At 58.7% G+C, this 27,362-nt stretch overlaps 1 protein-coding gene across 6 annotated transcripts in view; it reads right to left on the bottom strand.

Annotated features, from left to right (window-relative positions):
* Nucleotides 1-282: 282 nt before the first annotated feature.
* Pip5k1c (phosphatidylinositol-4-phosphate 5-kinase type 1 gamma) overlaps nucleotides 283-27,362 on the bottom strand; it is a 44,765-nt gene continuing 17,685 nt past the window's right edge. For 2 of the 6 annotated variants that reach the window (XM_070002450.1, XM_070002452.1), the window contains exons 2-19: nucleotides 26,407-26,438; nucleotides 25,659-25,751; nucleotides 24,064-24,194; nucleotides 22,186-22,303; nucleotides 19,582-19,734; nucleotides 18,884-19,183; nucleotides 16,949-17,154; nucleotides 14,585-14,668; nucleotides 14,064-14,112; nucleotides 12,251-12,335; nucleotides 11,648-11,809; nucleotides 10,506-10,644; nucleotides 9,907-9,939; nucleotides 9,473-9,577; nucleotides 6,713-6,836; nucleotides 5,677-5,754; nucleotides 3,126-3,209; nucleotides 283-2,850 (exon numbers count right to left, since the gene is read on the bottom strand). In XM_070002450.1, the coding sequence (XP_069858551.1) occupies nucleotides 2,848-2,850; nucleotides 3,126-3,209; nucleotides 5,677-5,754; nucleotides 6,713-6,836; nucleotides 9,473-9,577; nucleotides 9,907-9,939; nucleotides 10,506-10,644; nucleotides 11,648-11,809; nucleotides 12,251-12,335; nucleotides 14,064-14,112; nucleotides 14,585-14,668; nucleotides 16,949-17,154; nucleotides 18,884-19,183; nucleotides 19,582-19,734; nucleotides 22,186-22,303; nucleotides 24,064-24,194; nucleotides 25,659-25,751; nucleotides 26,407-26,438 (1,979 nt within the window). In that variant the 3' untranslated portion in view covers nucleotides 283-2,847. Of the gene's footprint in view, nucleotides 2,851-3,125; nucleotides 3,210-4,736; nucleotides 5,567-5,676; nucleotides 5,755-6,712; nucleotides 6,837-9,472; nucleotides 9,578-9,906; nucleotides 9,940-10,505; nucleotides 10,645-11,647; nucleotides 11,810-12,250; nucleotides 12,336-14,063; nucleotides 14,113-14,584; nucleotides 14,669-16,948; nucleotides 17,155-18,883; nucleotides 19,184-19,581; nucleotides 19,735-22,185; nucleotides 22,304-24,063; nucleotides 24,195-25,658; nucleotides 25,752-26,406; nucleotides 26,439-27,362 lie in introns of those variants that run through there. The other 4 variants (XM_070002454.1, XM_070002455.1, XM_070002453.1 and 1 more) reach the window with 3 other exon arrangements.

Here is a 27,362-nt window from a genome sequence, read left to right as displayed (position 1 = left end):
TTTCTTTTTAGCTAAGGTCTATATTGATCCTTCCACCTCTGCCTCTTTAGTAGCTGGGATTACAGACAGGCACCACTGTCCAACCTACTTGTTTCAATTCTGTGGTGTCTAGTTTTTTGAGATGGGTGTTTTACTGTGTTGTCCAGCCTGTCCCTAGCCTCCTGGGCTCAAGTGATCCTCCTGCTTTGGCCTCCCTAAGTGCCCACCTGGGACTCAGCCCATCCTCCAAACTCAGACCCCAGGAACTCTCCCTTCGCCCCCACAAGAGGCAAGCAGACAAACTGATGTTTATACCCGATTTATTAGAGATCTCTTCAACGTAAAAAGGATTGTGGCATGGGTGGGTGGGCTGCATACATGTGTCTTCTGGAGCCAGCAGTAGCTGGACTATTGGACGTGCCCATGGTTCTGGGTTGGGGGTCACGGCTTCTTTGTGGGAGCCAGGGGCAGCCGTGCCCTGGATTGTCACACACCAGACCACAGGGGCTGAGGACCAGGGGGACCCCCCCCTCCCCAGTGAGATTTAAGACACACGAGGTTTGCAGTTTTAAGAATTGGTTCGGCCATTAAAAACGAGATTGGGAGATGCAAATTTTAACCACCAGAGAAAAAAAGGTCGGTGGACATATGTCCTGGGGTGGGGGGGGACCAAGGGGCGGTGGAGACAGTACCATGGCTAGGGGTCCCCAGGGGGACGGAGTAAGTATTGCACTGAATCAGGTGTGGGGTGGATAGGGACAGAGGCCAGAGAGGACACCTGGAGATTCCACCTTGTCAATCAGAGAAAAGGAAACGTCTCTCCGATCTTACAGTACAGGATTTCGGACACTGTCCCTGACTGGAGTGGTAGCAGCCATCGGAGAAGGATGGGGATGGGTGGGTGGAAGTGGCCATGAGGGTATTTACAGATTTCCTAGGTGGAGGAAGAACAGTCCAGAACCTTCCTCCTGGGGGCTAAAGAAGGGTGAGGAGTGCCAAATGTTATAAATAGGTCTTGCCTTTCCACTCCGTGTCTCCCAAATAACAATGTGGTCCCTTGACACAAAAGGATCAAAAAACATAGGTCTCCGAAGGAGTCTCCAGGACTTGACACAAAAAAATGTCAGGACATCCACAGTGGGAACCATCCTTGCCTCGTGACCCCCCACGGCACAGGATTCACTGAGGACCAACTGGATGTGGGGACCCTGGCCCCCAGGGGTCCAGGAGTGGCCATGACACAGCCAGCCATGATTGTCACTCAGTCTTAGACAGCCCCTTTAGATCTGTCGCAGTGTTCCCCACCCCCCACCTCCTTCGGTAGAAGGGCAGTTGGACAAGAGACCAATCATGGCTGACCAGGTGCCTGTCTGGGAATCAGGGTCAAGGCCACTTCCTAGGTTGCGACAAACCCTCCCTGGGCAGGGGAGGGAGGACCCTGCTGTGTCCCCTCGGGCCCTGTGAAGCCTGGTCTCAGGAGTCCTGGGTGGACTGTGGAGTGTGGGCTTGGTCCCAGCAGCTGGGCTGGAGGGGCAGGCTAGAGGCTTTCTTGAAGTCGGGATGGAACCAGGAGGGGCTGGCCAGGCCACAGCTGTGCAGCTTGGAGCTTCCAACAGAATTTGTGTGTGCGCACACGTGCATGCGTGTGCACGCCAGTACTGGGGTTTGAACTCAGGGCCTGGGTACTATCCTAGCTTTTCTGCTCAAGGCTGGTGCTCTACCACTTGAACCACACTTGCACTTCCTCCAACAGCGGAACAAAACCTGATTCCTGGCTGACCCAAGGTTAAGCTTCTTCCCGAAGGTGTGTCTTCTCCTGCCAGGGCTTCGTGGCTAGGGGAGGAGTGCTGACGACAGTGACCCATTTCACCTCCAGGAGTCCTGTGTGGTGATGATGGCCGCAGCCTCTGCCCTCTGGACTGGTGAGGCCCGGTGGCCCTGGATGCTCATCTGCCGAGGTGTGCCGGTCACTGTACAGATGTGCCCATCCTGGCCTGGAAGGGCACTCCCAGGCTCTGGGGACAGTGGCCAAGGGTAGCCACCATGGGGTGGAGTGGCTGAAGGTCAGCCCTGGTCGTCTCCAGGACTCTGCTGTCTATACCCGTCCTGAGGCCAGGGTCTCCTGCCCAAGGTTATTTTACTTGGAGTCCTTTCTGGGCATCATGTGGCCCAGAGTCCCAAGCTGTACCAAGATGGAGTGGCACGGGCACAAGGTCCCTCCTGGTGCGGGTCTGATTGTTAACATCTTGGCCATTCTTGCCCATAGTGCACATGGGTGGTGGGGCATCCCTCCTGGCGTTAGGTGGGTGTGGGGAGGGAGGGGCAGAGGGTTGGGCAGGACCACCACCGGGGATGCCCATCCTGCACAGAAGCCCCCAAACCTGAGTCGAGGGCGGGAGGCGCTGCTTCGGGGTGTCTGCTCCCAGCCCAGGTCCCCAGGTCGGTGAGACTCGAGTGTGCAGGCTTTCCCAGGGCCACCGGGCACGGGCGCCGGGACACATGCAAATGCAGCAGAGACCCACCCGGGGTCTCCTGCGCTTTTGTGTGTGTCTTCTGTCATTTTTCGTAGGAAAGCACATGCGTGCTTCCGTCTCTGTGAAGGAAGGGCCCCAAATAAATACACGACTGCTGCTCCACAGGTCGCTGCTCCACGGGCCTGGATACTGGGGCGGACCCCGTCGTCCCTGGAACTGTCGGTGGGGACGGGCTCGCTGTCAGCATCCATCAGGGGAGGACGAGGACGAGGTCCGGCCAGGGGTGGCCCGGGCGGCCGGTCGCCGGGCACGTGGCCTCCGCCGGGCGGGCAGCGCCTCCAGGAAGCAGCCGGGGCGAGGCGGGCGCCGGGCTCGGGTGGGGACTGCATAGACATTACTGCAAAGGTGAGGGGGGCAGGTGGGGGGGGGGGTCCTGGGGGTATGTGGACCCCCCCTGCCAGGCCTCCCGTGGCCAGCCGGACCTTGCCTGAACCAAGCCGGGTGCCAGCGCCGGGCTTCCCGGGCCCCCGGACCGAAACAGGCCCGGAGATGCTTGGGGGTGGCCACCTGGGCGCAGCTGGGGCTGCCTGCGCCCGCCCTCCCAGCCTCAGTCTCCCCGTCGGTCGCGGGTCCCTGCCGGGCATGGGCCTGGGCCTGGCCCGCCGCACTTACTGTGTCGCTCTCGCCGTCGGAGGCGGGCTGCCCCTGCGCGCAATAGTGAAGCGGGGAGTACACCCAGCTCCTCTCATCCGTGGGCTGCGCGGCCGGGGGGCGGGCGTGCAGGAGGGGCGCAGCAGGGAGGAGGAGGCGAGACAGCGGAGGCAGAAGGAAGAGACAGGAGAAAATAAAAAGAGGGGACCCACGCGGGCGAGCCCTCCGGGCCGGGCACGGGCCCCGAACCCAGACCCTGGGCGCAGCGCGGCGCGGGAGCAGCGGGCGGCGGTTAGTGTGGTCCAGGCGCAGGACAGGAGGGAAGGACAGAAGGAGGGGTGCGTGGGGACGCTCTGCGGCGGGACCCAGCTCCTCCCGGCGGACCCCGCCCCCCAGCGCCTCTAACCCCGCCCACCGGGCCCCGCCCCACACAAGTGACCCCGCCCATGTGGCCACGCCCACCGACCATTCCACCCCACCTGGAAGCCCCACTCCTCTAACTCCGCCCCACTCTATCCCCGCCTACCAGAGGCCACACCCATACACGAACGCCCTATCGGGAGGCCCCACTCTAACTCCGCCCCACCTGGAGGCCCCGCCCCCAACCTAACTCCGCCCACCCCTCCAGTGCCTCTGCAGACCCCACTCCCCTAACTCCGCCCCACCCGATATGTTGCCTCTGTCCCCCCAGCTTTTTCCAACACCTGCTGACCCAGGGCCCATCTCTGTTGCTTCTCCACCTTCCAGCTGCTTCTCCACCCACTGACCCTGCCTCCTCCCTCCCTCTGCTAGCTGCTTCCCCTCCCCTGCTAGCTCCTCCTCTTGCTCTTCTTTGACCGACTTCCCCTCCTTCCAACCCTTGCCGGTCGGCCTGAGCTGGATCCTGGGTCCTTCCTGGGGTGCCTCTGATGCTCCGGAGCATAAACCACTGTTCCCGATCGCGGGGAGGCCTGTGGGGACCTGAACGCACAGCTGGCGGGCCATGCCGCCCTGGTGCCTGGAGCAGGGTCATCTGAGACAGAGCCCAAGGGAGGGGGGGCGGCAGGGTGAGGACCAGTCAGGCTCACCTGAGGCCGCGGCAGGGGGGCTGCCTCCCTGCTGAGTCTGGGCGGGCGTGTGGGGATATGTGACTCCCATCTGCTCCTGGTGGCCCGGGGTTTGTCCTCCTCTCTCATGCTCTGTGTGCCCAAGGTTTTTGTTTTCCAGGTCCCTCTGGGTACAGCCAGCTGTGGACTTCTGCCTGGGTCTGAACATGCATCTACTCTGGCTCCATCCATCTAGCACCCTTAGGCCTGGCCCTGATCTGTCCACTCCAAATAGCAGCTGAGACACCCCGCGCCCCCTCCAGCCCAGTCATTGGTTATCCCAGCGTCCCTCCCTGCTGTGATCTTCTGTGCTGTCTAAGTGGGCCAGATCCTCATCTGCTGGGTCACGCCCCCCCTTGCAGGGGCAGCTCCTCTGCCCAGGAAGTCCCACCCCAGGCCCGCAGGAGGGAGTGACAGAGGCACAAAGGTACCAACTCCCGTGAGCCGGGGGGGGGGGGGGGGGGGGGGGGCGGGGGGGGGCGGTGGAGGGTCGCCTCTCTGGCCTGAGGCCAGCCCAGGCGCCCCGCACTGCTGCTCCACACTGGAATGGTGACGGCTAGCTCTGTGAGCTTGTGCTGGGGTTCAGAAACATGGGATCAGAGGAGGCTCCCCAAGGCCCCCAGAGAGCCAGCCTGGGTGGGGGAGGAGCGGCTGGCACTGGCTCTGAAGGCCGCGTCAGAGCAGGTTCTGGGAGGAGCCTCTGTCCCTGGGCGGAAACAACTGGACACCAAGACCACATCACAGGGTGGAAGGGCCAGAGCTTCCCTGTCCTCTGGCAGGGCCACCGGGCCGCACGGTGCCCAGATGCAGGACCTCAGATCAAGGCCAGGGAACGTCGCCTGGGGCTTCGCCCTCCGGCTAGCCATTCCCCTCTCCTTCCCTGTGGTTGCCATGCTTCCGCTTCCGCTGGGCCCTGCCGAGGTTCCCTGTCCTTCCCGGCTTTCCAACCCAGACCAAGGCACTCAGTGAAGGCAAACAAAACAGACAGGTTGGCTGATGGGGCTGCTTTGAGGGGGCTTCGTCTTGAGAACAGAGAGTCTTGTGCCTCTGCTCTGATGCTGTGCAGCTCTGGGTAGGTTACTCAGCCTCTCTGGGTGCTTGTTGTTCAAATGGCAGAAAGAAGTGCCTAGACTTCATCTGTGGTGGTGCTCGGGGCTCTGCTGACCATGTGGCCTGCTCTGTGCCACAAATCTGAACGGCAGGAAGTGTCCACTCAGCACACTGGACACCGGAAGGCTGGGGTGAAGATGAAGGCCGGCGGGCAGGGGGAGGGGTCAGCTTAGACCCCGCCACGTCAGTACCTGCTTCAACCTGGGGCTCCATAGTCTCCTAGGACACAGGCATCGGCCAGCCTCAACTAGTTATTTCCCCAGCGTCCTATGAGAAGAGACGCTGGACACTGTACAGGGCCAGGGGGCCCGCAGCTCCCTGCTGGCCCGAGGTGGGCGAGGCCCCCTCTCCCCGGGTGGCCGGCTGCGGTCACTTACAGTGGCCGAGGCGCTTGGCGTCATGGCCCGCAGTCGGCGATGACGGGGAGAGAAAATCCAGTACCTCCCATCGGCGAACTGGCGGGTGCGGGCCGGCGGGAGGAAGGAAGAGAGGGTAGACAGGATGAGGGACAGGACCCAGGCAGGAAGAGGTGGAGAGACAGCGGGGCTGGCAGGCGGGGGAGAGGGAGACATGCGGGCTGAAGCACGAGAAGGGGGAGGGGGGCGTGTGCAGGGAGCAGGAGGGTCCCACAGACCTGCTAGCCGCTCTGCAGGGACACGGGCACGTCCGGAAAAGACACGGCCCCAGGCCAACCCCACACCAGGCACAGACCGGCAGCAGACCGGGCCGCTACACACCGGGCCCCCAGGTGCAGGCCGGGGACTGACCCATTTCTGCCCCATCCAGGGCCAGGCCCGGGCTCTGGGGCCCACGGCAGGACTGAGAAGGGGGGGGGGTGTTAGTCAGGAAGCAACGCTGGCCTCAGGCTCAGGGGGGAAGCCGGGCGCCCAGGCTGACCCCTGGAACCCCAGGGGACCCCGATGGCTGAGGGGGAGCTCTGGCTGTCCCCAGCTACAATGTAGCCATTTGACATCTGAGTGGGGCTGGCCCCAGGATTCTGGGTTTTTTTTGGGGGTGTCACTGGATTGACCGTGTGGGAGGTGGGGGGGGTGAGCCCCGGGTGGGGGAAGGAGGGGTGTCCACTGGCACCCAAGGCCAGGCTGACCCGGCCTCCAGCGTTGGCAGCTGTGTGGTCTCCCCCCGACCCTTGCCCACCCTTGGAGAACGTTCTCATTCCACACGGCCGAGGGTACCCAGGCCCTTGGCCTGAGCCAGGGTCTCCCCGTGAGAGTGTGAAGTGGGGTGGCGTGGCCGAGGCCAGAGAGGGGGCGTGGGGTAGGAGCCACGAGTGTGGAAGGGTGCGTGTGCAAGGGGCCACGGCGCCCGTCGGGTGCCCACGCGGCACGTGGGGGCTGTGGGGAGGGGCGTGGGGGGCACATGGACACTGCACACGCCTGGCACTGGGGAACTTACAAAGTAGATGTCGGTGGCGGGCGCGTCCTCCTCGTCGGAGGCCTGGCTGGCGGGCTCCGAAGCCTGGCTGGCCGTGTCCACGTCCACAGTGACGGCAGATGCTCCGGCCGGGGCAGCCTCCACGCTGAGGACACGGGGCAGGCACACTGGGCTCCCGGGAGGTTCCCGACAGCTCCCATCTTCCCAACCTCCTGCCCGGATCCTCCCTGTGCCCCCTCGGTCCCACTGCGACAAACCCCCAGGGGGCTGGGGACAGGCCGTGAGCTTTCTTCACCTCCCCCTGCCCCCAACTACTCCATGCAGCCGCAAGGACAGTGGGCGCCCCCCAATGCTGCTCCCTGTGGTCTGTGCCGTGGTGCACGGGTTATGACCAAGCCATGGTGGCCTTGGCACAGAACACGTGCAGCAGGAGTGAGCGACCTAGCCCTGTGCCAGAAGAGCCAGCCTTCTGGAGCCTCAGTTTCCTTGTCTACAAAGTGGGGCAATATAGGATTCCCCCAGGGGGTCAGCCTGCTTTTGCCCTTTCACGGTGTACTCAGGCCAGGGCCCGGCTCAGGCCTCTGAGCCTTCCTTTGTGGATTAGCCCTAGGGACAGAGGGGGAAACTGAGGCTCAGGAGCAGACAAAGGTGTGTTCTTAAGTAGGGCCAGTGATTAAGTGTGAATGCATACAATTTGTCTGGTGAATGGTGAGGATGGGGACTGGCTCCCCCGTTAGGCTTAGCGTTTGTGATATTTTTTTGACAAAAAACAATGACACAGCCAGATTTAAGCTGGGCGCCGGTGGCTCATGCCTGTAACACTAACAATTCAGGAGGCTGAGATCTGAGATTCAAAGCCAGCCTAGGCAGGAAAGTCCATGAGACTCTTATCTCCAATTACACCAGAAAACCGGAAGTGGTGCCGGGGCGCAAAGTGGGTAGAGCACTTGCCTTGAGTGAAAATGCTCAGGGACAGCACCCAGGCCCTGAGTTCAAGCCCCAGGATGGACAAAAAAAAAAAAAAAGCCATATTTAGTAAAAGGTAAGACATGGATAGCAGCAAACCTGCCTGTGTCAAATGCCGTGGCACTGTGGAGCAATCAATGCCAAGAGTGCTTGCTAACGTCTGTGAGACAAACTCAATCACGAGCTGGACATGGTGGCTCACGCCTGTAATCCCAGCTTCTCAGAAGGTTGAGATCTGAGGATTGAGGTCTGAAGTCAGGTCTGGCAGGAAAGTCCCTGAGACTCTTACCTCCACTTACCCACCAAAAGGCAGAAAATGGAGGTGTGGCTCCAGTGGTAGAACACTAGCTCAGGGCCTTACTTCAAGCAAAATACTGTCTGAATAAATAAGTTAGGGTTAGGGAAGTGAGGGCTGAGCTCAGTGGTTACGTTGTACACACCTGTGGACATTTCACTGAGACCCCTGTACAACCACTGGATGCTAACAAAAATCTTAAAAAAAAAAATCCCCAGGGCTGGGAAGGTGGCTCAGTGGTAGAGCGCTTGCCTTGCGTGCCTGAGGTCCTGGGTTCGATTCCTCAGCATCACATAAGCAAAAAGAAAAAAGCCAGAAGTGGTGCTGTGGCTCAAGTGGTAGAGCGTTAGCCTTGAGCTGAAGAGCTGAGGGACAGCGCCCAGGCCCAGAGTTCAGGCCCCACGACCGGACAACTCCCCCCCCCAAAAAAAACCCCAAACTCCAACACATGATCTATGTGTGGGGCTCATGCTGTCATCCCAGTATGCAGGAGGTAGAAGCAGGACTAGCCTAGACTGTATAGCAACACCATGTGTCAAAAACCCAGAGGCTGGGAGTGTGGCTCAATGGTGAGCACAAGGCCCTGGGCTCCATTTCCAGGAAAGGGTTTAAAAGGGAAAACTTTTTTTTTTTGGTTGGTCATGGGGCTTGAACTCTGGGCCTGGGCGCTCTCCATGAGCTCTTCAGCTCAAGGTGAGCGCTCTACTACTTGAGTCACAGCACACTTCTGTTTTTCTGGTAGTTTCATTGGAGATAAGAGTCTCATGGACGTTCTGTCTGGGCTGGCTTTGAACCATGATCCTCAGATCTCAGCCTCCTGAGTAGCTAGGATGGCAGGCATGAGCCACCAGCACCACGCTATGAGAAAACTTTTTTTTTTTTTTTTTTTTTTGTCGGTCGTGGGGCTTGAACTCTGGGCCTGGGAGCTGTCCCTCAGCTCTTCAGCTCAAGGCGAGCACTCTACCACTTGAGCTACAGCGCCACTTCCGGTTTTCTGGTGGTTTATTGGAGATAGGAGTCTCACGGTCTCTCCTGCCCGGGCTGGCTTTGAACCGCGATCCTCAGATCTCAGCCTCCTGAGTAGCTAGGATTACAGGCGTGAGCCACCAGCGCCCGGCTATGAGAAAACTTTTATGGGCTGTGTTCAGTGTTTAAATCCTTAAATAACCCACAGACCAGGGTCTCTTTGGCATGTCTACATGGAGTGGTAGTTCTCTGTGGAATGTTCTGGGCCCCTGGAGGGGCCTCCTCTGCTCCATGCCAGGAGTTCCTAGACAGGCCAGCCACATGTCCCCTGGCCTGACCCCGTCCAGAGTGTCCTGGAGCAGCAGAACTCAAGACGGCTGCAGACCACTGCCTGGCACCCAAGTTATATTAGAAGCGAAATCACATCTGTGGAAGCTAAGCCACTGAATACCTGTAAGCTGGGAAGAAAGGGCCATTTTGGTGCCCAGCGCTGGACACTGGTGGCTTTTCCCAGCGCCATCCCCCACCACAGCCGCGGTAGGGGCTGCACTCACCCCGCGTCCTCCTCCTTGGGGACCACGATCTCCACATTGCATGCGAGCTCCACCTGCACAGTGATCTGCTGCAGATCCTCGTCTGCACGCGGCTCCTCCTGGGGCCTGCAGGGGTGCAAGCCGAGAGCCTCAGTTCCCCCTGCCTGGTGCGGGTGCAGCTTAACACCCCCCCCTCACCCAGGCATCTGGCAGTCATGCCGGCATGAGGGCTGCCATGGGGCCAGACCCGCCCCCACCCTGGGTCCCTCTGGAGCTTCATATTTAGGGGGATGGGTGGATGGCAGCCCCACAGGCTCGGGCATCATGTATCTTGCCCTCCCTTCTGGGGTGGGCTAGAACATTCTAGAAGCTGGGCTGGGATTGCAGCAATCAAGAGCGCAGCTCTGCTGGCTAAGGCCAAGTAGTCAGGGATGAGGGGAGGGGCTGGGACTTACCGGCCATCCTGTCCTGAGGACTGTGTGCGTCGCCTGGAGATGGTAAATGGGGTGGATGTGGTTTTTGGGGTTTTTTTGGGGGGGGGTCTGGTCGTGGGGCCTGAACTCTGGGCCTGGGCGCTGTCCCTCAGCTCTTCAGCTCAAGGCTAGCGCTCTACCACTTGAGCCATAACACCACTCCCGGCTTTTTTCTTTTTGCTTATGTGGTGTTGAGGAATCGAACCCAGGGCCTCATGCATGCAAGGCAAGCGCTCTACCACTGAGCCACCTTCCCAGCCCCAAATGGGGTGGACGTAAGGCCGGTGTCCTCGTTAGAGCCAGGCGAGGACAGCTGCTGTCTGTGCAGCCAGCCCACTGGCTACAGCTCCCACAGGGCTTCGAAGCCCCGCCCACACAAGGTCCTGCCCAGGAAGACTGGATGCCCCGCCCACCCAGTGCAGGTGCCCCGCCCACTCACTGCAGCCACACCTCCCACCAGCCTTGCAGCTCTGCCCACTAGCTTCCCTGTCACCCACTGCAGCTGCCGCTCCAGCACTCCACCTGCTCTGTGCCCCCTCCCCTGCCCTCTTTCCCCACCCCCCCACCCCATCCTGGCTCACCTGTACCGCGGCTGCTCTGACGTCTCAGATGGCGACCGCTCTGGAATGGAGAGGGAGGTGGATGACAGAGTGGTGGCGATGGAGGCGGTGGTGGCTTCCTCAAAAGAAGGCGGGGTGCAGGGCAGGAGGTCTGGCCGGCCTGTGGGTGGAGTGGGCGCGTGGACACTCGGCCCATATGGTGGATCCTCCCCCTGATGCACTCCCAGCTGTCCTCCTGAACCTGCCACCCAGCACCAGCCTCTGCGCCCGGCCTTCAAAAGGCAAGTATGACTGCCCCGTGCCGGTGGCTCCCGCCTGTCATCCTAGCTACTCAGGAGGCTGAGATCTGAGGATCGAGGTTCAAAGCCAGCCCAGGCAGGAAAATCCACGAGACTTATCTCCAACAAACCACCAGAAAACCAGAAGTCGTGCTGTGGCTCAAGTGGTCGAGCACTTGCCTTGAGCTGAAGAGCTGAGGGACAGCGCCCAGGCCCAGAGTTCAAGCCCCACAACCAACAACAAAAGAAGGCAACTATGATTGAGTTTTCCTGCTTGCTTATAATCTTTTTGTGGCTTCCCACTGCTCTATCAGACCCCAAACACCTTAAGCTTCTGGGCTGCCCTTCCCCTTCCTGCTCTCATCCCCCTTTCCCCCTCCCCCCCACCCTCTCTTTCTCTCTCTCTCTCTCTCTCTCTCTTTCTGTTTTGGTCGCTTGTGGAGCTTAAACTCTGGGCCTGGCACTGTCCTTCAGTTCTTCAGCTCAAGGTGTGCACCCTACCACTTGAACCACAGTGCCACTTCTGGTTTTCTGGTGGTTATTTGGACATAAGAGTCTCACAGACTTTCCTGCCTGGGCTGGCTTTGAACTGCGATCCTCATATTTCAGCCTCCTGAGTAGCTAGGATTACAGGTGTGAGCCACCAGTGCCTGGCTCTCCCCTCCCTCATAACAGGCTGGGTCCTGCCCCAGAGCCTTTGCACAGGCTCTGTACGCTACCTGAGATGCCCCAGCCCCCCACTGCATGGAATCCTTCCAGGACAGCAGGCCTAGCCCCACGGAGTGCACCCTCCGCGACATCCTGGCACCCCTCCGGTGACCTGTTGGTTTCTGCACTTAGTCACCTCCATGGCTCCCGCAATCCCACCCTGGAGGAGCCCATCACCTTCGTCTTCCAGCGTGGGGTAGCTGCGGGCCCCTCGAAGGTCGTACTGGGCCTCCTCCCGCTCGCTGGGGATCTGGCTGGCCGAGAAGGCGGCCGTGGGCCCCAGGGGCTTCACAGCCAGCAAGGCGCCGCGCCCCTTCTTAGAAGGGGAGGACTTGAGGGCTGTGGAGGGAGGACGTGAGATCGGTGCTCAGAGGTCGTGACCCTCCTCCAGCCTCCCCAAAGCAGGGTCCTACGGGTCCCGCTCGGCCTCTGCACGCGGCTGGGCTGCATCCACGAGGGGGACCAGGGGTGGGGGTGGGCTGTGCTCCTGACTGATTTGTCCCAGACTGGGGAAGAAGGAAAGCCCAGCTCTGCCACGGGCTGCGGGGTGTGTGTGTGTGTGTGGGGGGCGCCCTGGCAGGCTCCTTTCGGGACCTGCCCCCTCGAGGCGTCTCCAGGAACTGCAGGCGCGGCTGGTGCCTGTGACTGACTGCTGACAGCCCTGCACTGTCCCAGCCCATGCTCCCTGGGGTCCACTGTCCTCCATCCATCTCAGCCCCACCCCCACTACTTTCCTCCTGCTCCTAGTCCTTCCCTCACCCCCAGGCGCTGGGGACTTACAGGAATTCTTTCGAAAGACCGTGTTACTCATGAACTTGAAAAATCGCTCAGCGTAGAAGCTGGGGCGGTGGACGGAGACCGTGTCCTGGAAGAGAGGTGGTGGGTGGGAATGGCGGGGGGTGGAGGGAGCATGTTGAGCCCAGGCTGGGGGTGTGGGAAGCCCCATTCTGTGTAAATGCTCCCTAGCTTTCAGGGGGGTCTCTGGGACCCAAGGAGTAGGGAGAGGGTTCACAGAGCCCTGTGCCCAAGAATGAAGCAGGAGGCCGATTTCCTCCTCCAGATAAAGCCATTTGCAGGGCTGGGAAGGTGGCTCAGTGGTAGAGTGCTTGCCTTGCATGCCTGAAGCCCTGGGTTCGATTCCTCAGCACCACATAAGCAAAAAGAAAAAAGCCAGAAGTGGCACTGTGGCTCAAGTGGTAGAGAGAGCGCTAGCCTTGAGCTGAAGAGCTGAGGGACAGCACCCAGGCCCAGAGTTCAGGCTCACAACTGGACCCAAAAAAAAAAAAGCCATTTGCACTTTGAACTTTTTTTTTTTTTTGGGTCCGGTTGTGGGGACTGAACTCTGGGCCTGGGCGCTGTCCCTCAGCTCTTCAGCTCAAGGCTAGCACTCTACCACTTGAGCCACAGTGCCACTTCCGGCTTTTTTCTTTTTGCTTATGTGGTGCTGAGGAATCGAACCCAGGGCCTCAGGCATGCAAGGCAAGCACTCTACCACTGAGCCACCTTCCCAGCCCCATGCACTTTTAACTTTTTGAACTGTGTGAATGGAGAGTAAACACACAGGAAACCTGAGAAAGACTCCCAAACCCAGTGGGCCAAGCTTGGTTGTCTGCTTTGTAAATAAAGTTTTATTAACACATGGCTGCACCGTTTCCTCTCTTTAGCCTCTGCTGCTTTGCCTTGGCTGAGCAGCATCCCTGGCCTCCACCCAGACCAGGAGCTCCCCAGTCCTGTGTCCCCCAACATTGTTCAGGGTGTGGAGTCTAACAGAGGCAGTCCTTAGAAGTTCAGTCATTATCAGGGAAAAACAAGGATGGTGAGGAAAGCATCTGCCTAGCAGAGACTCTACATGGCTTATGGCCTCCATCAAAACTTGAGTTGGTTGTCCAGTTCCAATCTCATTTCCAATGAACCATCCAAAAGCCAGAAGTGGAAATGTGGCTCAAGTGGTAGAGTACCAGACTTGAGTAAAACTGGGACAGTTCCTAAGCCTTTAGTTCAAGCCCCAGTACCAGCATAGAAAGAAGTAAATAAGGAGATGGGAAGGTGGCTCAGTGGTAGAGCGTTTGCCTTGCATGCATCAGGCCCTGGGTTCGATTCCTCAGTACCACATAAGCAGAAAAAACCAGAAGTGGCGCTGTGGCTCAAGTGGTAGAGTAGTGAACCTTGAGCTGAAGAGCTGAGGGACAGAGCCCAGGCCCAGAGTTCAGGCCCCATGACCAACAACAACAACAAAAAAGTAAATAAAAATTAAAAAATAGTAGTCATGTGGGCATGCTCATGGGGGTATGTGTGGCAAAGGGGGTCAGAGCTGAGAAAGACGGGGACACTGCATATTTCTGGGCAGTTCTGACGTCCTGGCTCAGCTGTCCTAAGGAATGCTCCCTACACAATGTGGGGTCCCCAGCTCCAGGAAGCCAGTGTAGCCTCACCCTGGACTGGACCCCTGTGGGGCCTCCGTGGCTTCCCGGCCCGAACAGGCAGACAGGGCTGTCACTGTTGGGCTGGGTGACCCAGGAAGGTGCCATGGAAGGGCCCAGCAATCACAACAAGTGTGGACTGATGGGCAGAACCGTGAAGGAAGGCCACTCACCCCGTCGTGGACCAGGGCCTTCCATGTGTGCTCCAGCTTCTTGATGAACCTGTGGAGAGAAGGACCTAGGCGGGTCAGCACTGGGCGCGCATGGCAACCTTGGGCTAGACCCTAGATTAGGAGGTGAGCAGGTGGTGGCTTGGAAGGCTTGGGGCCAGACCAGGGCGGGGGTGTGTCGGACTATGTCAGGGGCGGGGCCACATTGAAGTGATGCCAGGCCAGGAGGGCGGGACCAGGCCAAGAAGGTGTGGCTATGTCAGGGGGGAGCCAGACCAGGAGGGCAGGGGGGAGGGGGGCAGGGCCACGTTGGGAGGGCGGGGCCGCACCAGGGTGAGGAAGAGTGGGGGGCTACCTTGGGAAGGCGGGGCTACGCCAGGGTGGGGGAAGAGGGTGGAGCTACGCTGGGAGGGCGGGGCTACGCCAGGGTGGGGGAAGAGGGTGGAGCTACACTGGGAGGGCGGGGCTACGTCAGGGCGGGAGGGGCGGGGCTACGTCGGGAGGGCGGGCCCGGCCGGCCACACCTGTAAGACTGCAAGATGTCGATGATGCCGATGTGCAGCAGCAGCCGCTCCCCACGCCCGTTCACGGCGGGGATCCCTCCCATTCTGTGGAGAGAACAGCAGGGCGGAGTCAGCAATGGACTGGGCAGGAGGTGGGACGGGCAAAGTCGCAGCAGTCAGGGTCGAGGAGGCTCTGGGGCCAACACTCCACCTGCTCCCAAGGTGTCAGGTGGAGTGGGTTCCAGGCACCGGGAACCTAGGTCTCTGGGCCGGGCCGGGCCGGCGGGCGGGCGAGGGAGCGAGCGACTGTTTCTCAGGCTTTGCTGCGGCTCAGCTGGAGACTAGAGGAGGCTGGTGAGGGTCCTGGCTGTAAGACTTGGGGGCGCACACCTGCTCACCATGCTGTAGACGTGCATGCACCCAGAGCTACTCACGCATGTACATGCTTCCACGCCTGTACACGCATGCACACGCTTCCATGCTCGCACACATGCACACATACGGCCATGCCTGCACACACACACACTTCCATACTTGCACACACGAACACACATCTATGCCTGCACACATGCATATACCTCCGTATCTGCACATACATGCACACACCCATGCATTATTTGCACACACCTCCACAGCTATCTATATATTATATACGCACACATACTCAACACCTGGCATGTGTCAATGGATATTCATGCATACACAGCTTCCATAGCTGCACACACGGGCTTACACACCGTTGCACATACACATGTAGCTGCGCGCATGCACATCCTCATTCCCCCACACACATCCATGCCCCCACAGGCACACTTATGCATGCATACGGTTCCATGCCCACTCACACGTGCATGCACATGCACGCGCACACACACGCACACCCCTTCCTGCATGGCCAGGAAGGTGTCGTCGGGTCTCGGGGCATCTGGGGCATGAACTATGTTACTCAGTACAATGTGCGCATGCACCCCAGCCTAGCATGTTTAGTGACACTCGATGATGCAGCAGCAGTCCCAAGGCCACTTCAGTCCTGAGCCAGGGACCCGCCACACTCAGCAGGCTGGGCTCTCTACACACCAGGCTCCCTGTGCTCACCTGCACCTGGCTGGGCCCGCACAGACCTAGCACATGCCAGGACAGTCTGGGACAGGTGTGTTGCGCTGGCATCTGCACGTGCCATCCCTCACCCCGCTTGGGGACATGGCTGGCTCCTCCTCTGTCCTCTGCTGACTGGTGGCCTACAAGCCAGTATCTAGTTCTATGGGGCCGGACTGTGTTTCCAATCTCTGTACCGTCACAACTACTCCCACTTATAGTTAGAGACTTGAGGGGGTGCCACCCTCCTCCAGGGTCAGGGCACATGTTGAGTAGGGCAAGAAAGCAGGCAGAGCTGGGAAGGTGGCTCAGTGGCAGAGTGCTTGCCTTGCATGCCTGAGGTCCTGGGTTCGATTCCTCAGCACCACATAAGCAGAAAAAAACAGAAGTGGCGCTGTGGCTCAAGTGGTAGAGCGCTTGCCTTGAGCTGAAGAGCTGAGGGACAGTGCCCAGACCCAGAGTTCAGACCCCACGACCGACAGAAAAAAAAATGCTGGGCGCCACTAGCTCACGCCTGTAATCCTAGCTACTCAGGAGGCTGAGATCAGAGGATCGCAGTTCACAGCCAGCCCCGGCAAGAAACCAAGAAACTCCATGAGACTCTTATTATCAATAAACCACTCAGAAAACCAGACATGGTGCTGTGGCTCAAGTGGTAGAGTGCTCGCCTTGAGCTGAAGAGCTGAGGGACAGCACCCAGGCCCAGAGTTCTAGCACCATGACAGACAAAAAATAAATAAATAAATAAAAGAAGAAGAAATCAGGCAGAGGCTCGAGCTGGTCACTGGCCTGGCAAACTGCAAACTGACCAGGGCACTCATCCATCTGTTCCCTAGGGGATGTTCTATAGGGTCTGGGGACATGTGGCTGTCACACTGAGGGGTCTCCTGACATGGAGTGGGGGGAGGTTCAGGATTACCAAAGTGACCCCAGAAGGATATATGGATACCAAGGCAGCTGCTCCGTGTCCTGGTGGCCATGGATTTCCCAGGGCCCATTCCTCCCTGCTGCCACCCCGTGGACCCTCACAGCCCTGCCTTGGCAGGAAGGATTCCATCCACACACCCATGAACCCCCGAGACCGCACTACGTGGGCCTGAAATGGTATGGCTCATGGCAGCCGTGCCACGGCCTGGGAGGCCGATGCTCTGGGTCACGAGTGAGGACTCAGGGTGTGGAGGGGCCCTGGACCAGGCATGGCTGCCAGCTTCCTCTCCCAACTCAGGGATGAGCTGGTGCCCCGGGGGAGGGCAGGGTGGGAGGTGGGTGGCTCTCCCCCACCCCACCTACGTGTCATCCGTCTCGATGGCTTCCCCCCGCGCAGCCCCGCCCTGGATGGACTCCATGGCGGTGGAGTAGAGCGCCTTCTGGCCCACGGGCCGCTTCTCATCCGAGGTGCTCTGGGCGCCCTCCGCTTGCCGCTCTCGCTCTTGCTGGTCAATGTTGTGGACGCCAAGCAACAGGCTGTAGTCCATGATCTTGAAGCTTTCCAGCACCTGGTGGGGGAGACCCCAGATCACGATGTGCTGCGTGTCACATCTGAGGGACCCCCAGGCCCCCTCCTACCCCCTCCCCCCCACCCCCGAGCCACAGGGGTCCTGTCACCATCCCAAGGGACCAGAGGGTCCAGTTACAGCAGGCGCCAAAAACTGGGGCCAGTCCTCCACAGGCTATATTCCAGGAAGACCAGGACTGTGGCCACCCAGGCTCAGGGATGAGGAGGGCAGGTCACCCCTGGCATGGCTGGGGGTTTTCTGGGGATACCTGTCAAGTTCTGGAAAGCACAGGAGACTGCAGACACAGGTTCTGCTCCTGATTGGCTAGGGAAGAAGGTGGGGGCAATCTTATTGCTTTGGGGCTTTGCTAAGCACTCACTCGGCCCTCAGGCCCGCCCAGGCAGTGGACGCTCAGAAGCAGGACCAGGCCTGGCATCTCTGCCTCAATTTTGGGCCGGGTCTGCCTCCTTTCCTAGCTTAAACGTTGGCTCAAGAATCTTGATGAGCCAGGCGCTGGTGGCTCACACCTGTAATCCTAGCTCCTCAGGAGGCTGAGATCTGAGGATCTCAGTTCAAAGCCAGCCCGGGCAGGAGAGACCGTGAGACTCCTATCTTCAATAAACCACCAGAAAACCGGAGGTGGCACTGTAGCTCAAGTGATAGAGCACTCTCCTTGAGCTGAAGAGCTGAGGGACAGCGCCCAGGCCCAGAGTTCAAGCCCCACGACAAAAAAAAAAAAAAAAAAAAAAAAAAAGATTCTTGCTGAGCTTCACAGAGCTATGTCTCCCTTCACAAGTCATCCTCTTTGGAGTCCAGAGTACCAGGAACTACGGGTCTGATGGACAGACGTCTCTGTGCAGAGTCAACCTCCTCATCCCTGCTGACACCTTAGGGCTCAGATCGTCCAGTGAGGCAGACTTCTTGCCTTAAAGCCCAAGTCAAGATGCCTGTGCATGTACTGAAGTCTGAGTTCCATCTCACACTTGCTAGGCAGCCGCTCCACCTCTTGAGACAAGCTCTCAACTTCAGCTTTAGTTACTTGTGGTTACTTTTCAGGCGGGTCTAACGCTGCCACACTGAGACCTCTACCTACGCCTTCCAGTGTAGCTGGAATGACAGGTGCACTCCACCATGCCCAGTGTATTGGCACGGGGGGAGATGGGGTGTCTCCCTGTTTCCAGGCTGCCGCTAAGTCTCCATCCTCCCCGCACCAGCCTCTCGAGTAGCCAGGTATGAGCCACAGGGCTTGGTTCTCCCCTGCCCCCACCCCCACTTTTTTTTCAATACTGGAGCTTGAACTTGGGCCTTGTGCTGGCTAGGTGGGGGTTCTACCCCCAGAGCCGTGTCCCAGCCCGTTTTCTGTGTTGTTTGGGGATGAATGCCTACATCTGGGCTGTTGAGACTCCCTGAAGTGCAGGTCCCACCTCTAGCCTAGAGCATCATGGCTGGGGAAGAACTAGGGGTGCAGTGTGCGGGCTGGCTGAGATTGCATGGCCATCAGGAGCTGGAATATAGAATTACTCCCCTTACAAGAGAACAGGCTCTGGGAGTGGGGGCCATGGAGCACATGGGTGGTGGGCGTGGCTTGATGGGCGGAGCTTGACTGTGGGCATGATGCTGAGGGATGGCTTGGTCTGATCACGGGTGGGGCTTGGTGGGCAGGTGTGACTGGTGCTGGGCATGATCAAGGCTGGCCACGGGCAGGGCCTGGCGGTGGGCGGGGCCTCACCAGGCAGTCTCGCTGCAGGGTCTTGACCAGGGCGCTGAAGGTGTCAGCGTCCAGCAACAGCCCCTCGGGCATGTCCTGCATGAAGTCCAGGTCCTTGTAGGTAGGCATGCTCTTCTCCTTCTCCTTCTTGCTGGCCCGCCGCTTGTACGTGGAGCCCTTGAGGTCGAACTTGAGGTGCATCTTGACCACGCGTGGCAGCACGTTGTTCATGACCACCACTCGGATGTTCTTGCCGCCTGACTGCACGCAGTACAGCCCGTAGAACTTGGGCAGCAGCGTGCGTGGGTTCTGGTTCAGGTTCTGCCAGCCGGGGGAGGAGGATGGGGGAAGGGAGAGAAGGGAGAGACAGAGAGACATCAGAAGGAGGGCTGAATCCATCCTGCCCCACCCCGGCACCCCAGATTTCTTTCAGAGGGCCGGTTCTGGTCTACCAGGCTTGTCCCACAGAGCCAAAATACCACCACTGGCCATGTGCACGGGTAGCTCAGACAGACATGGCCCACAATTTCTGGGACGCTAGAGAGACGGGGGCATCAGGCAGGCCTGGCCACAGGCCACCGCCCCTTCTGGAGGTGGCTACCTAGGGCCAGGTGGGCCCTGTTTGCATGAGCCAGGCAGGCAGTCTGGGGCCAGAGCCTCACGCCTCCCCACGCCTCCCCCACAGGGACCCCTTCGGCCACCCCCGGCCCCCCACGCACCATGTAGTAGCCGGGCAGTAGCTTCTGCAGGAACTCGGCCTCCTTGTGCATGACCGTCTTGATGATGAACTCGTCGTCGCTGGTGACGTAGAACAGCGAGCCGCTGGCACCCGGATTGGACAGTTCAATCAGTGGCTCATTGCACAGAGAGTACTGGAAGGCAGGGGCGGGGTGGTGAGAGGCCCAGAAATGGAGGCTAAGTAAGGGAGGGGCAGGAACTTGACCCAGATCACATAGGGAGGACCTGGGTGCTGACCTGCTGGGTGCATTCCCCAGGGGGCCTTCTCTCTCTGCCAGTAACCGACACCTGGTGAGTTTCAGAGAGCTTTTCTGCCCTCTCTCCTTCCCATCTACTTCCCACCTGAAACCTTGACGTGACAGCTGGAGCCCCAGGAGCCATGCTGGGCCACGAGGGGACTTTCAGGATAGAGGTTATCTACCAATGACAGTGGAGAGAGGAGGGCTGATCTACCAATGACGGCGGAGAGAGGAGGGCTGATCTACCAATACAGCGGAGAGAGGAGGGCTGATCTACCAATGACGGCGGAGAGAGGAGGGCTGATCTACCAATGACGGCAGAGAGAGGAGGGCTGATCTACCAATACAGCGGAGAGAGGAGGGCTGATCTACCAATACAGCGGAGAGAGGAGGGCTGATCTACCAATGACGGCGGAGAGAGGAGGGCTGATCTACCAATACAGCGGAGAGAGGAGGGCTGATCTACCAATGACGGCGGAGAGAGGAGGGCTGATCTACCAATGACGGCAGAGAGAGGAGGGCTGATCTACCAATGACGGCGGAGAGAGGAGGGCTGATCTACCAATGACAGCAGAGAGAGGAGGGCTGATCTACCAATGACAGCGGAGAGAGGAGGGCTGATCTACCAATACAGCGGAGAGAGGAGGGCTGATCTACCAATACAGCGGAGAGAGGAGGGCTGATCTACCAATACAGCGGAGAGAGGAGGGCTGATCTACCAATGACGGCGGAGAGAGGAGGGCTGATCTACCAATGACGGCGGAGAGAGGAGGGCTGATCTACCAATGACAGCAGAGAGAGGAGGGCTGATCTACCAATGACGGCGGAGAGAGGAGGGCTGATCTACCAATGACGGCGGAGAGAGGAGGGCTGATCTACCAATGACAGCAGAGAGAGGAGGGCTGATCTACCAATGACAGCGGAGAGAGGAGGGCTGATCTACCAATACAGCGGAGAGAGGAGGGCTGATCTACCAATACAGCGGAGAGAGGAGGGCTGATCTACCAATACAGCGGAGAGAGGAGGGCTGATCTACCAATGACGGCGGAGAGAGGAGGGCTGATCTACCAATGACGGCGGAGAGAGGAGGGCTGATCTACCAATGACAGCAGAGAGAGGAGGGCTGATCTACCAATGACGGCGGAGAGAGGAGGGCTGATCTACCAATGACGGCGGAGAGAGGAGGGCTGCGTGTCTAACGTGCAGCCCCCACCTGCACAGCGTCTCCATGGACCCCAGCCCTGGCCCTCACTCCCCGCGTCTCTTCCCCGTTTTCTCTCTACTGACATGTGGGTGTCACTCTATCCTCCTCACAGCCGTGGTGGCTGAGGAGTCCAAGCTGTAGTCATTGCCAGGCCTGGCCATATGTCTGTCCTTTCTCCGCCCACAGCCACGAGCCACAAACATCCACAGGAGACAGAGGCCCATGCCCAGCTCCATCCCTCCCCTCCCAAAGCGTGGCTCATGGAAAGGAAGACCTGGGACCCATTTTTCTACTGCTCTAAGCGAGACCACGACACCTCAGCAATCACATGACTTGGCTTCTACCTCAAACCCCGGGTGCGCCTTAGCCCCTCTCACTGCCCGGCGGCCTTCGCAGGAACCCTGGGGAGACTCGAGACACTGGAATTGGGAGACAGAGGCTGGAGCAGCAGCACCCTCAGGAGGGGTAATGCACAAAAGCTCATGTGTAGAAGGCTTGGCTCCTCCCCGGGCGGCACATTTTAAGAGGCAGAGCCAGTTGGGGGCCGGTGGCTCAGACCTGCAATCCTAGCTACTCAGGAGGCTGAGATCTGAGGATCGCAGTTCAAGGCCAGCCCGGGCAGGAAAGCCCATGAGACTCTTATCTCCAATTAATCACCAGAAACCTGAAGTGGCGCTGTGGCTCAAGCAGTAGAGCACTTGCTGTGAGCTGAAGAGCTGAGGGACGGCGTCCAGGCCCAGAGTTCAAGCCCCACCACCGACAAAAAAAAAAAAAAAAGAATGAGGTCCTGAGTTCTAACCCTAGTACTGCAAAAAACAAACAAAAAAGCCAAACCAAAAACCAAATATGAACCAGGAATGAATCCGAAGTATATTCCCATGTGGAAATATCACAATGACAATGAAATCCCTCGGTGAAGCTAAGGTCATGGGGGACATACCTTTACCCAGCTTCTCTTGCAGCTAGGTTTGGTCATGTGACTGTGCTCAGCCAATGAGCTTGGAGCGGTACAGAAACTGTGTGATTTCCTGGTTGTGGCGTCCCTTCCCCTCTTTCTCTTGCTCCCTGCCTTTAAATCCCAGCCCTCCATCGAGAGTTCACACCTGGTGCTGTCCTCAGTCACTCATGGGGTGACAGCTTACCAAGTAATCATCCGGCCGGATCCCAAAGAGCTCCCGGAAGTAGCGGAAAGCGACAGGGGCATAAGTCTTGAACCGGAAGTCCTGGAAGTGGTGGGCAGGGGTGAGGTTGCTGCCTTCACTGCGGAGGAGGACGCAGGGGGGGATGTCTGTGAGGAGCAGTGGGTTTTAGGGGCACCTCTCCCATATGTCCCAATACCCAGCCACACAAAGGCCCTGTGGCCGGCCCTGGGCTGTATCCCAGTGACCACTCTGTCCTGTCTCTTATTAGCCGTGGAACCCACCACACATGGCCCAGAGTGAGATGACCGCTCCCACTGCTCTTGCAGCTAGGCATGGTCATGCAACTCCACTCAGCCAATGACATGCAGGCAGACTGGAAATGATGCATATTATTTCCTGGTTATGCCTTTCTTCCCTGTGGGAATGCAGATGTGATGGCAGGAGCTTGGGCTCCCACCAGAGACCTCTGGTTACACAAGTCTCTTATTAGAATGGAAGAACTGAGCAACAAGTTGACCTGGGAACCCCAACATCATAAAGTCAGCTGACTAGCCATGGATTTCCTAGTTATTTATCTATGCAATAGTCCCAGTCCTTGTTGTTGTTGTTGGTTGTGGGGCTTGAACTCAGGGCCTAGGCACTCCTTGTGCTAAGGCTAGCACTCTAACACTTGAGCCACAGTGCCACTTCCAGTTTTTGAGTGGCTAAGTGGAGATAAGAGTCTCACAGGAACTTTTTATTGCCCAGGCTGGCTTCAAACCACAATATTCAGATCCACACCTCCTGAATAGCTAAGATTACAGGCATGAGCCACAGGCCCCTAGACTTTTTTTTTTGGTTGTTGTTGTTGTTTTTGTCCCTGATAGGGTATTCTGCTAACTTTGCCAGGGCCCATCTTGAGACCATGATCTTTCCTCTGCTGGGACTATAGGAGTATGCTACCATACCATGCTTGCTTTTAAGTTTAAGTCTAGTTCCAACTTGGCTTAAACTAAGCTCAAATCTTTTTTTTTTTAATCATAAAGGCATTTTATTATCTCACATCCAGATTTAGAGTGGTATGAAGATTACTTATCTCAGTAGCTCAACAATGCTCTCAATAGCCTCAAATCTTGATCCTTCTACCTCTGCTCTCAAGTAGCTGGGATTACAGGTGTACACATTCACACTTGCAGTTATTTATTTAGGTGGTACTTGAGTTTGAACTCAAGGTGTCATACTACCTAGGTAGGTGCTCTACCAGTTAAGTCACACCTCCAACTCTTTCTGCTTTAGTAAAATTTTCATATAGGCTTCTCCTTTTCTTCCCCGACCAGCCCAGACAACAATTCTACTTACTCTTCTTTTGTAGCTGGCATGACAAATATGTGTTACCTTGTCTACCTTTTTACTGAGTGATATAAGATCTTGCAAACATTTTCCCCAGATCAGCCTTGAGTAGCTGTGATTGCAGGTACGTGCCTTACTGGGTCAGATTGTTCTCTCTCTCTCTCTACTGGGTCAGATTGTTCTCTCTCTCTCTCTCTCTCTGGCTTTTTACTTGAGGTGTCAAGTTTGCTCAGCTCGCTTGTTCTGCTGGTACTTTATCATTTGAACCATGCCTCCAGCTGGGCTTTTTGCTGCTCACTTGGAGATAAAGAGTCTCATAGACTTTTCTGCCTGAGCTAGCCTCAAACTGGGATCCTTTGGATCTTAGCCTCCCGAATACGCCAGGATGATAGGCGTAAGTTACTCAGCTCCAGGCTCTGGCTGATTCTTTTTATGTGAGAGGAAAAAAAAAAAGATTGCTCCCCCCCCACTCCCCGCCTGCTCAGGGGAGGCTGCAGGGTCTCCAGTGAAGAGCAAGGTGTCATGGGCCAAGGGTGGGCCCGGCCCTACCTGGGGAAGAAGATACTCTCCACCACGTAGAAGTCCTGCATGAGCACATCACGTTCAGGCTTGGAGCTCAGGTTGCCCACGGTGTAGCCGATGCCCAGCTGGATGGCACCCTTCAGGGTGGAGGAGGTTGTCTGCAGGGGGTGGGGAGGGGAGGAAGAACCAATGGCATCAATTCCCTGGGCCTGTGTGCCCCTGCTGTCACCGGGCCCCTGTTTCTGCTGAGCCCTGCCGGAAGCCGGTGACCACCCGCTATGGGCTGCAGGGAAGGGGTGTCCGCAGGGGATGGGAGGCTGTGCTCTTGGCCACACTGCAGCGCAAGGGCCTTTCTTTTTTTTGTCAGTCATGGGGCTTGAACTCGGCCTGGGCGCTGTCCCTCAGCTCTTCAGCTCAAGGCAAGTGCTCGACCACCTGAGCCACAGCCACTTCTGGTTTTCTGGTGTTTTATTGGAGATAAGAATCTCACGGACTTCCCTGCCTGGGCTGGCTTTTTACTGTGATCCTCAGATCTCAGCCTCCTGAGTAGCTGGAATGACAGGCGTGAGCGCCGGTTCCCTGGCTGGCCTGACATTTTTTTTTCTTTTAGCCCCAGAGCCTGGTTTCTGGCTACATTCTAGAAGGTTCCCACATCTTGGTTCCCACTACTTGGGCTTGCTTTATAGAGAGCCACAATTCAGAGTGACCCCTCAATTACTTTAATTTCTGTTCCCATACACTCCAGTTCCCTTTTATTTTTTGAGGGGGATGGGCAAACCCAGGTCCCTGTACTTGCTCGGAAGGAGATCTCCTACTTGAGCCACACCCCTACTGCTTGAGAAGCTTGTTTTTTTTTTTTTCTATATCTTGGTTGTGGGGCTTGAACTCAGGACCTGGGTGTTATCCCTGAGCTTTTCACTCAAGGCTAGTGCTCTACCACTTTGAGCCACAGCTCCACTTCTGGTTTTCTGGTGGTTCATTGGAGATAAAATCCTAACAGTCTTTCTTGTCTGGGCTGGCTTCAAACTGTGCTCCTCAGATCTCTGCCTCCTGAGTAGCTAGGATCAGAGGTGTGAGCCACTTGCCCCTGGCCAGTTCTTTCTCTGACAGTGTCTATCTTGAGTTGTTTGGTTCAGAGCTAGCCTCAGATCACACTTCTCCTGTTTATGCTTCCCTTAGTAGCTGAGATCACAGGTGGGTACTACCATGCCCGGCTTGTTGGCTAAAATGAGGTCTTATGAAGTTGTTTTTTTTTTTTTTTTTTTTGCGGGGTGGGGGTGGGGGGGGTGGGGGCTGGCCTCAAACCATGAATCTGCTGCCCCATCTCCGGAGTAGCTGGGTGCCGGCACGATGCCGGCCCTCCCACCGGCTCTCTACGCGATCGTCAGAGCTCGGGCACTCTAGCTCCCTGAGCACTTTCGGGGAGTCACCCTCTGTCCCCAGTGGCAGGAGCCATCCCTCCCAGGCCTGTTCCCATTCTCTCATTTCTTGGGATCATCCAGCTCTCACGGTCCCACATTTGGGAACGTGCCACGTGACCCCGATTGCTGTCCCGGGGGACTCAGCTGAGACCCTCAGGGGCCCCGCCCCACCCACATGGCGACTCAGGGCGGGCGAGGGACCTTTTTGTAGGTGGTCTCGCCGGACGCGTCCACGCCTCGGTGGCCCAGCTTCTTCCCATGGCCAGGGCCCGGCTGTCCAGTCACCGACGGGGCCTGGGGACAAGGAAGCGGGAAGCGTCAGGTCAGGGAAGGGGCGGGAGCAAGTCTGGAAGGCCCCAGGAAAGGGGCTGAGTCACTGCGCCCCGGGAGGGCGGCGTTGTGGACGTGTCCCAGCGGCCATCACCAGGCTGATGGACAGCAGAGGCTCGGGGATGGGGGCGTCCAGCCGCCCCCCACCACTGGGGCCTCAGTGCCCGGCTCAGGGCGTTCTTAGCAGCGGCCACCAGGGGGCGTGCTTGTCTCATGTAGGCCTCCTGTCCTGGCATCTTGGGGTCCCACTTCCTGCCTCCCCATCCATAGATCTGTCCTGGCCCGGCGGATGCAGTCCTCCCGGCTCTGTGGACACGGGAGGCTCGGGTAGGGCCCGGGATGGGTGGCTGTCCCCAGCAGCTTGGCCTGTCAGGGCTGTGGTCCCTGTGGGGTGCGTGTGGGGACACAGGGTGGTCCCCAGCCTCCCCCATCCCAACTCAGGCTGGCAGGACAGATGGGATGTTCACCCCACCTGACCACATTCTAAAATGTGGGCCCAGAGAGGTACAGCGAGCGGTCTGAGGACACACAGCAGCAGCCCGGGGCAGCTAGGACGCCTCTCTCCCTCGCCCAGCTTCTCCAGTCTGCGTGGGACCCCAGCCCTCCGCCCCGGGCTCACCTCAGTCAGGGCCGTCTTCTTCTGAGCCAGACCTGGGAGAGAGAAGAGAGTTTTCAGGGTGAGCCACACTGGGGGTCCATCCTCCCTCCCCTCATCCGAGGCAGGTTTGGCCCTGTTTGATCTAGAAAGTCCTCGGGTCACAGGTGCGTGGAGAGGCCCAAGTGCCACCCAGCCAGGACTGGCACGGTCCTGCCCCGGGGGCCTGGACCTCTGCCCCACCCCTCCGGCCATCACGGACCAAGGAGGGGACGGTGAGTAGCCCGGGCTTCCTGTGGGACGCTGCCCGGTCAGGGCGGGTTGCACTGCCGTGGGGAATGACGGGAGCCATGGAGGGAGGGGGAGAACCGTGTCCACTCCGGGCCTTCCCCAGGGAGAAGCCTGCAGCCACCCTGCCCTGACCCCCCCCCCCGCCCCGGCGTCTGCCACAGCACACGTCCACCCAACGGGCATGTGGAAGGGGCCGGGGGCCATGTGGGGTCCAGGCCCGAGTCACCACTGTCCGGGGTACAGAGAAACCATCCATGGCCGCCGTAGCTTCAGGGAGGACGCAGGCTGGGGATGGCGGTGGCCCAGGGTGCCGGGGAGGGCCTGCTGCGTGGACCCCAGAGCCCCAATCCCTACCCGGGGGGGGGTGTCTGTCATGGTCCCTGGGCTGTCCCAAGGCAGAAGATGGGCGCCAGCTTCCCTCCCGGGTGCTGGCATGGGGCACGGAGACGTGAAGGTGGGCATGGAGAGCCGGGCTGAGCTGGGGTCCGACCCTGTGCGTCCCCCCATGAGATGCTGCTGGACCCCAAGTGTGGAGCTCAGCCCACCTGGGTCACCCCTTCCTAGGACAGGCTGGGCTGCTCCAGGGTCCCCTGCATCACAGGGACAGCCCTGAGCTGGGGTGTGCCCTCAGGCCCCCCAGGTGGTGGAAGGTGCTGGAAGCTGAGGGCGTCTGCCCTGGCATCCTCACA

The sequence above is a fragment of the Dipodomys merriami genome, unplaced genomic scaffold, assembly GCF_024711535.1.
Source record: "Dipodomys merriami isolate MVZ:Mamm:240054 unplaced genomic scaffold, mDipMer1.0.p SCAF_6, whole genome shotgun sequence".
Taxonomy (NCBI): domain Eukaryota; kingdom Metazoa; phylum Chordata; class Mammalia; order Rodentia; family Heteromyidae; genus Dipodomys; species Dipodomys merriami.
This window is presented reverse-complemented; position numbering and strand designations above follow the sequence as displayed.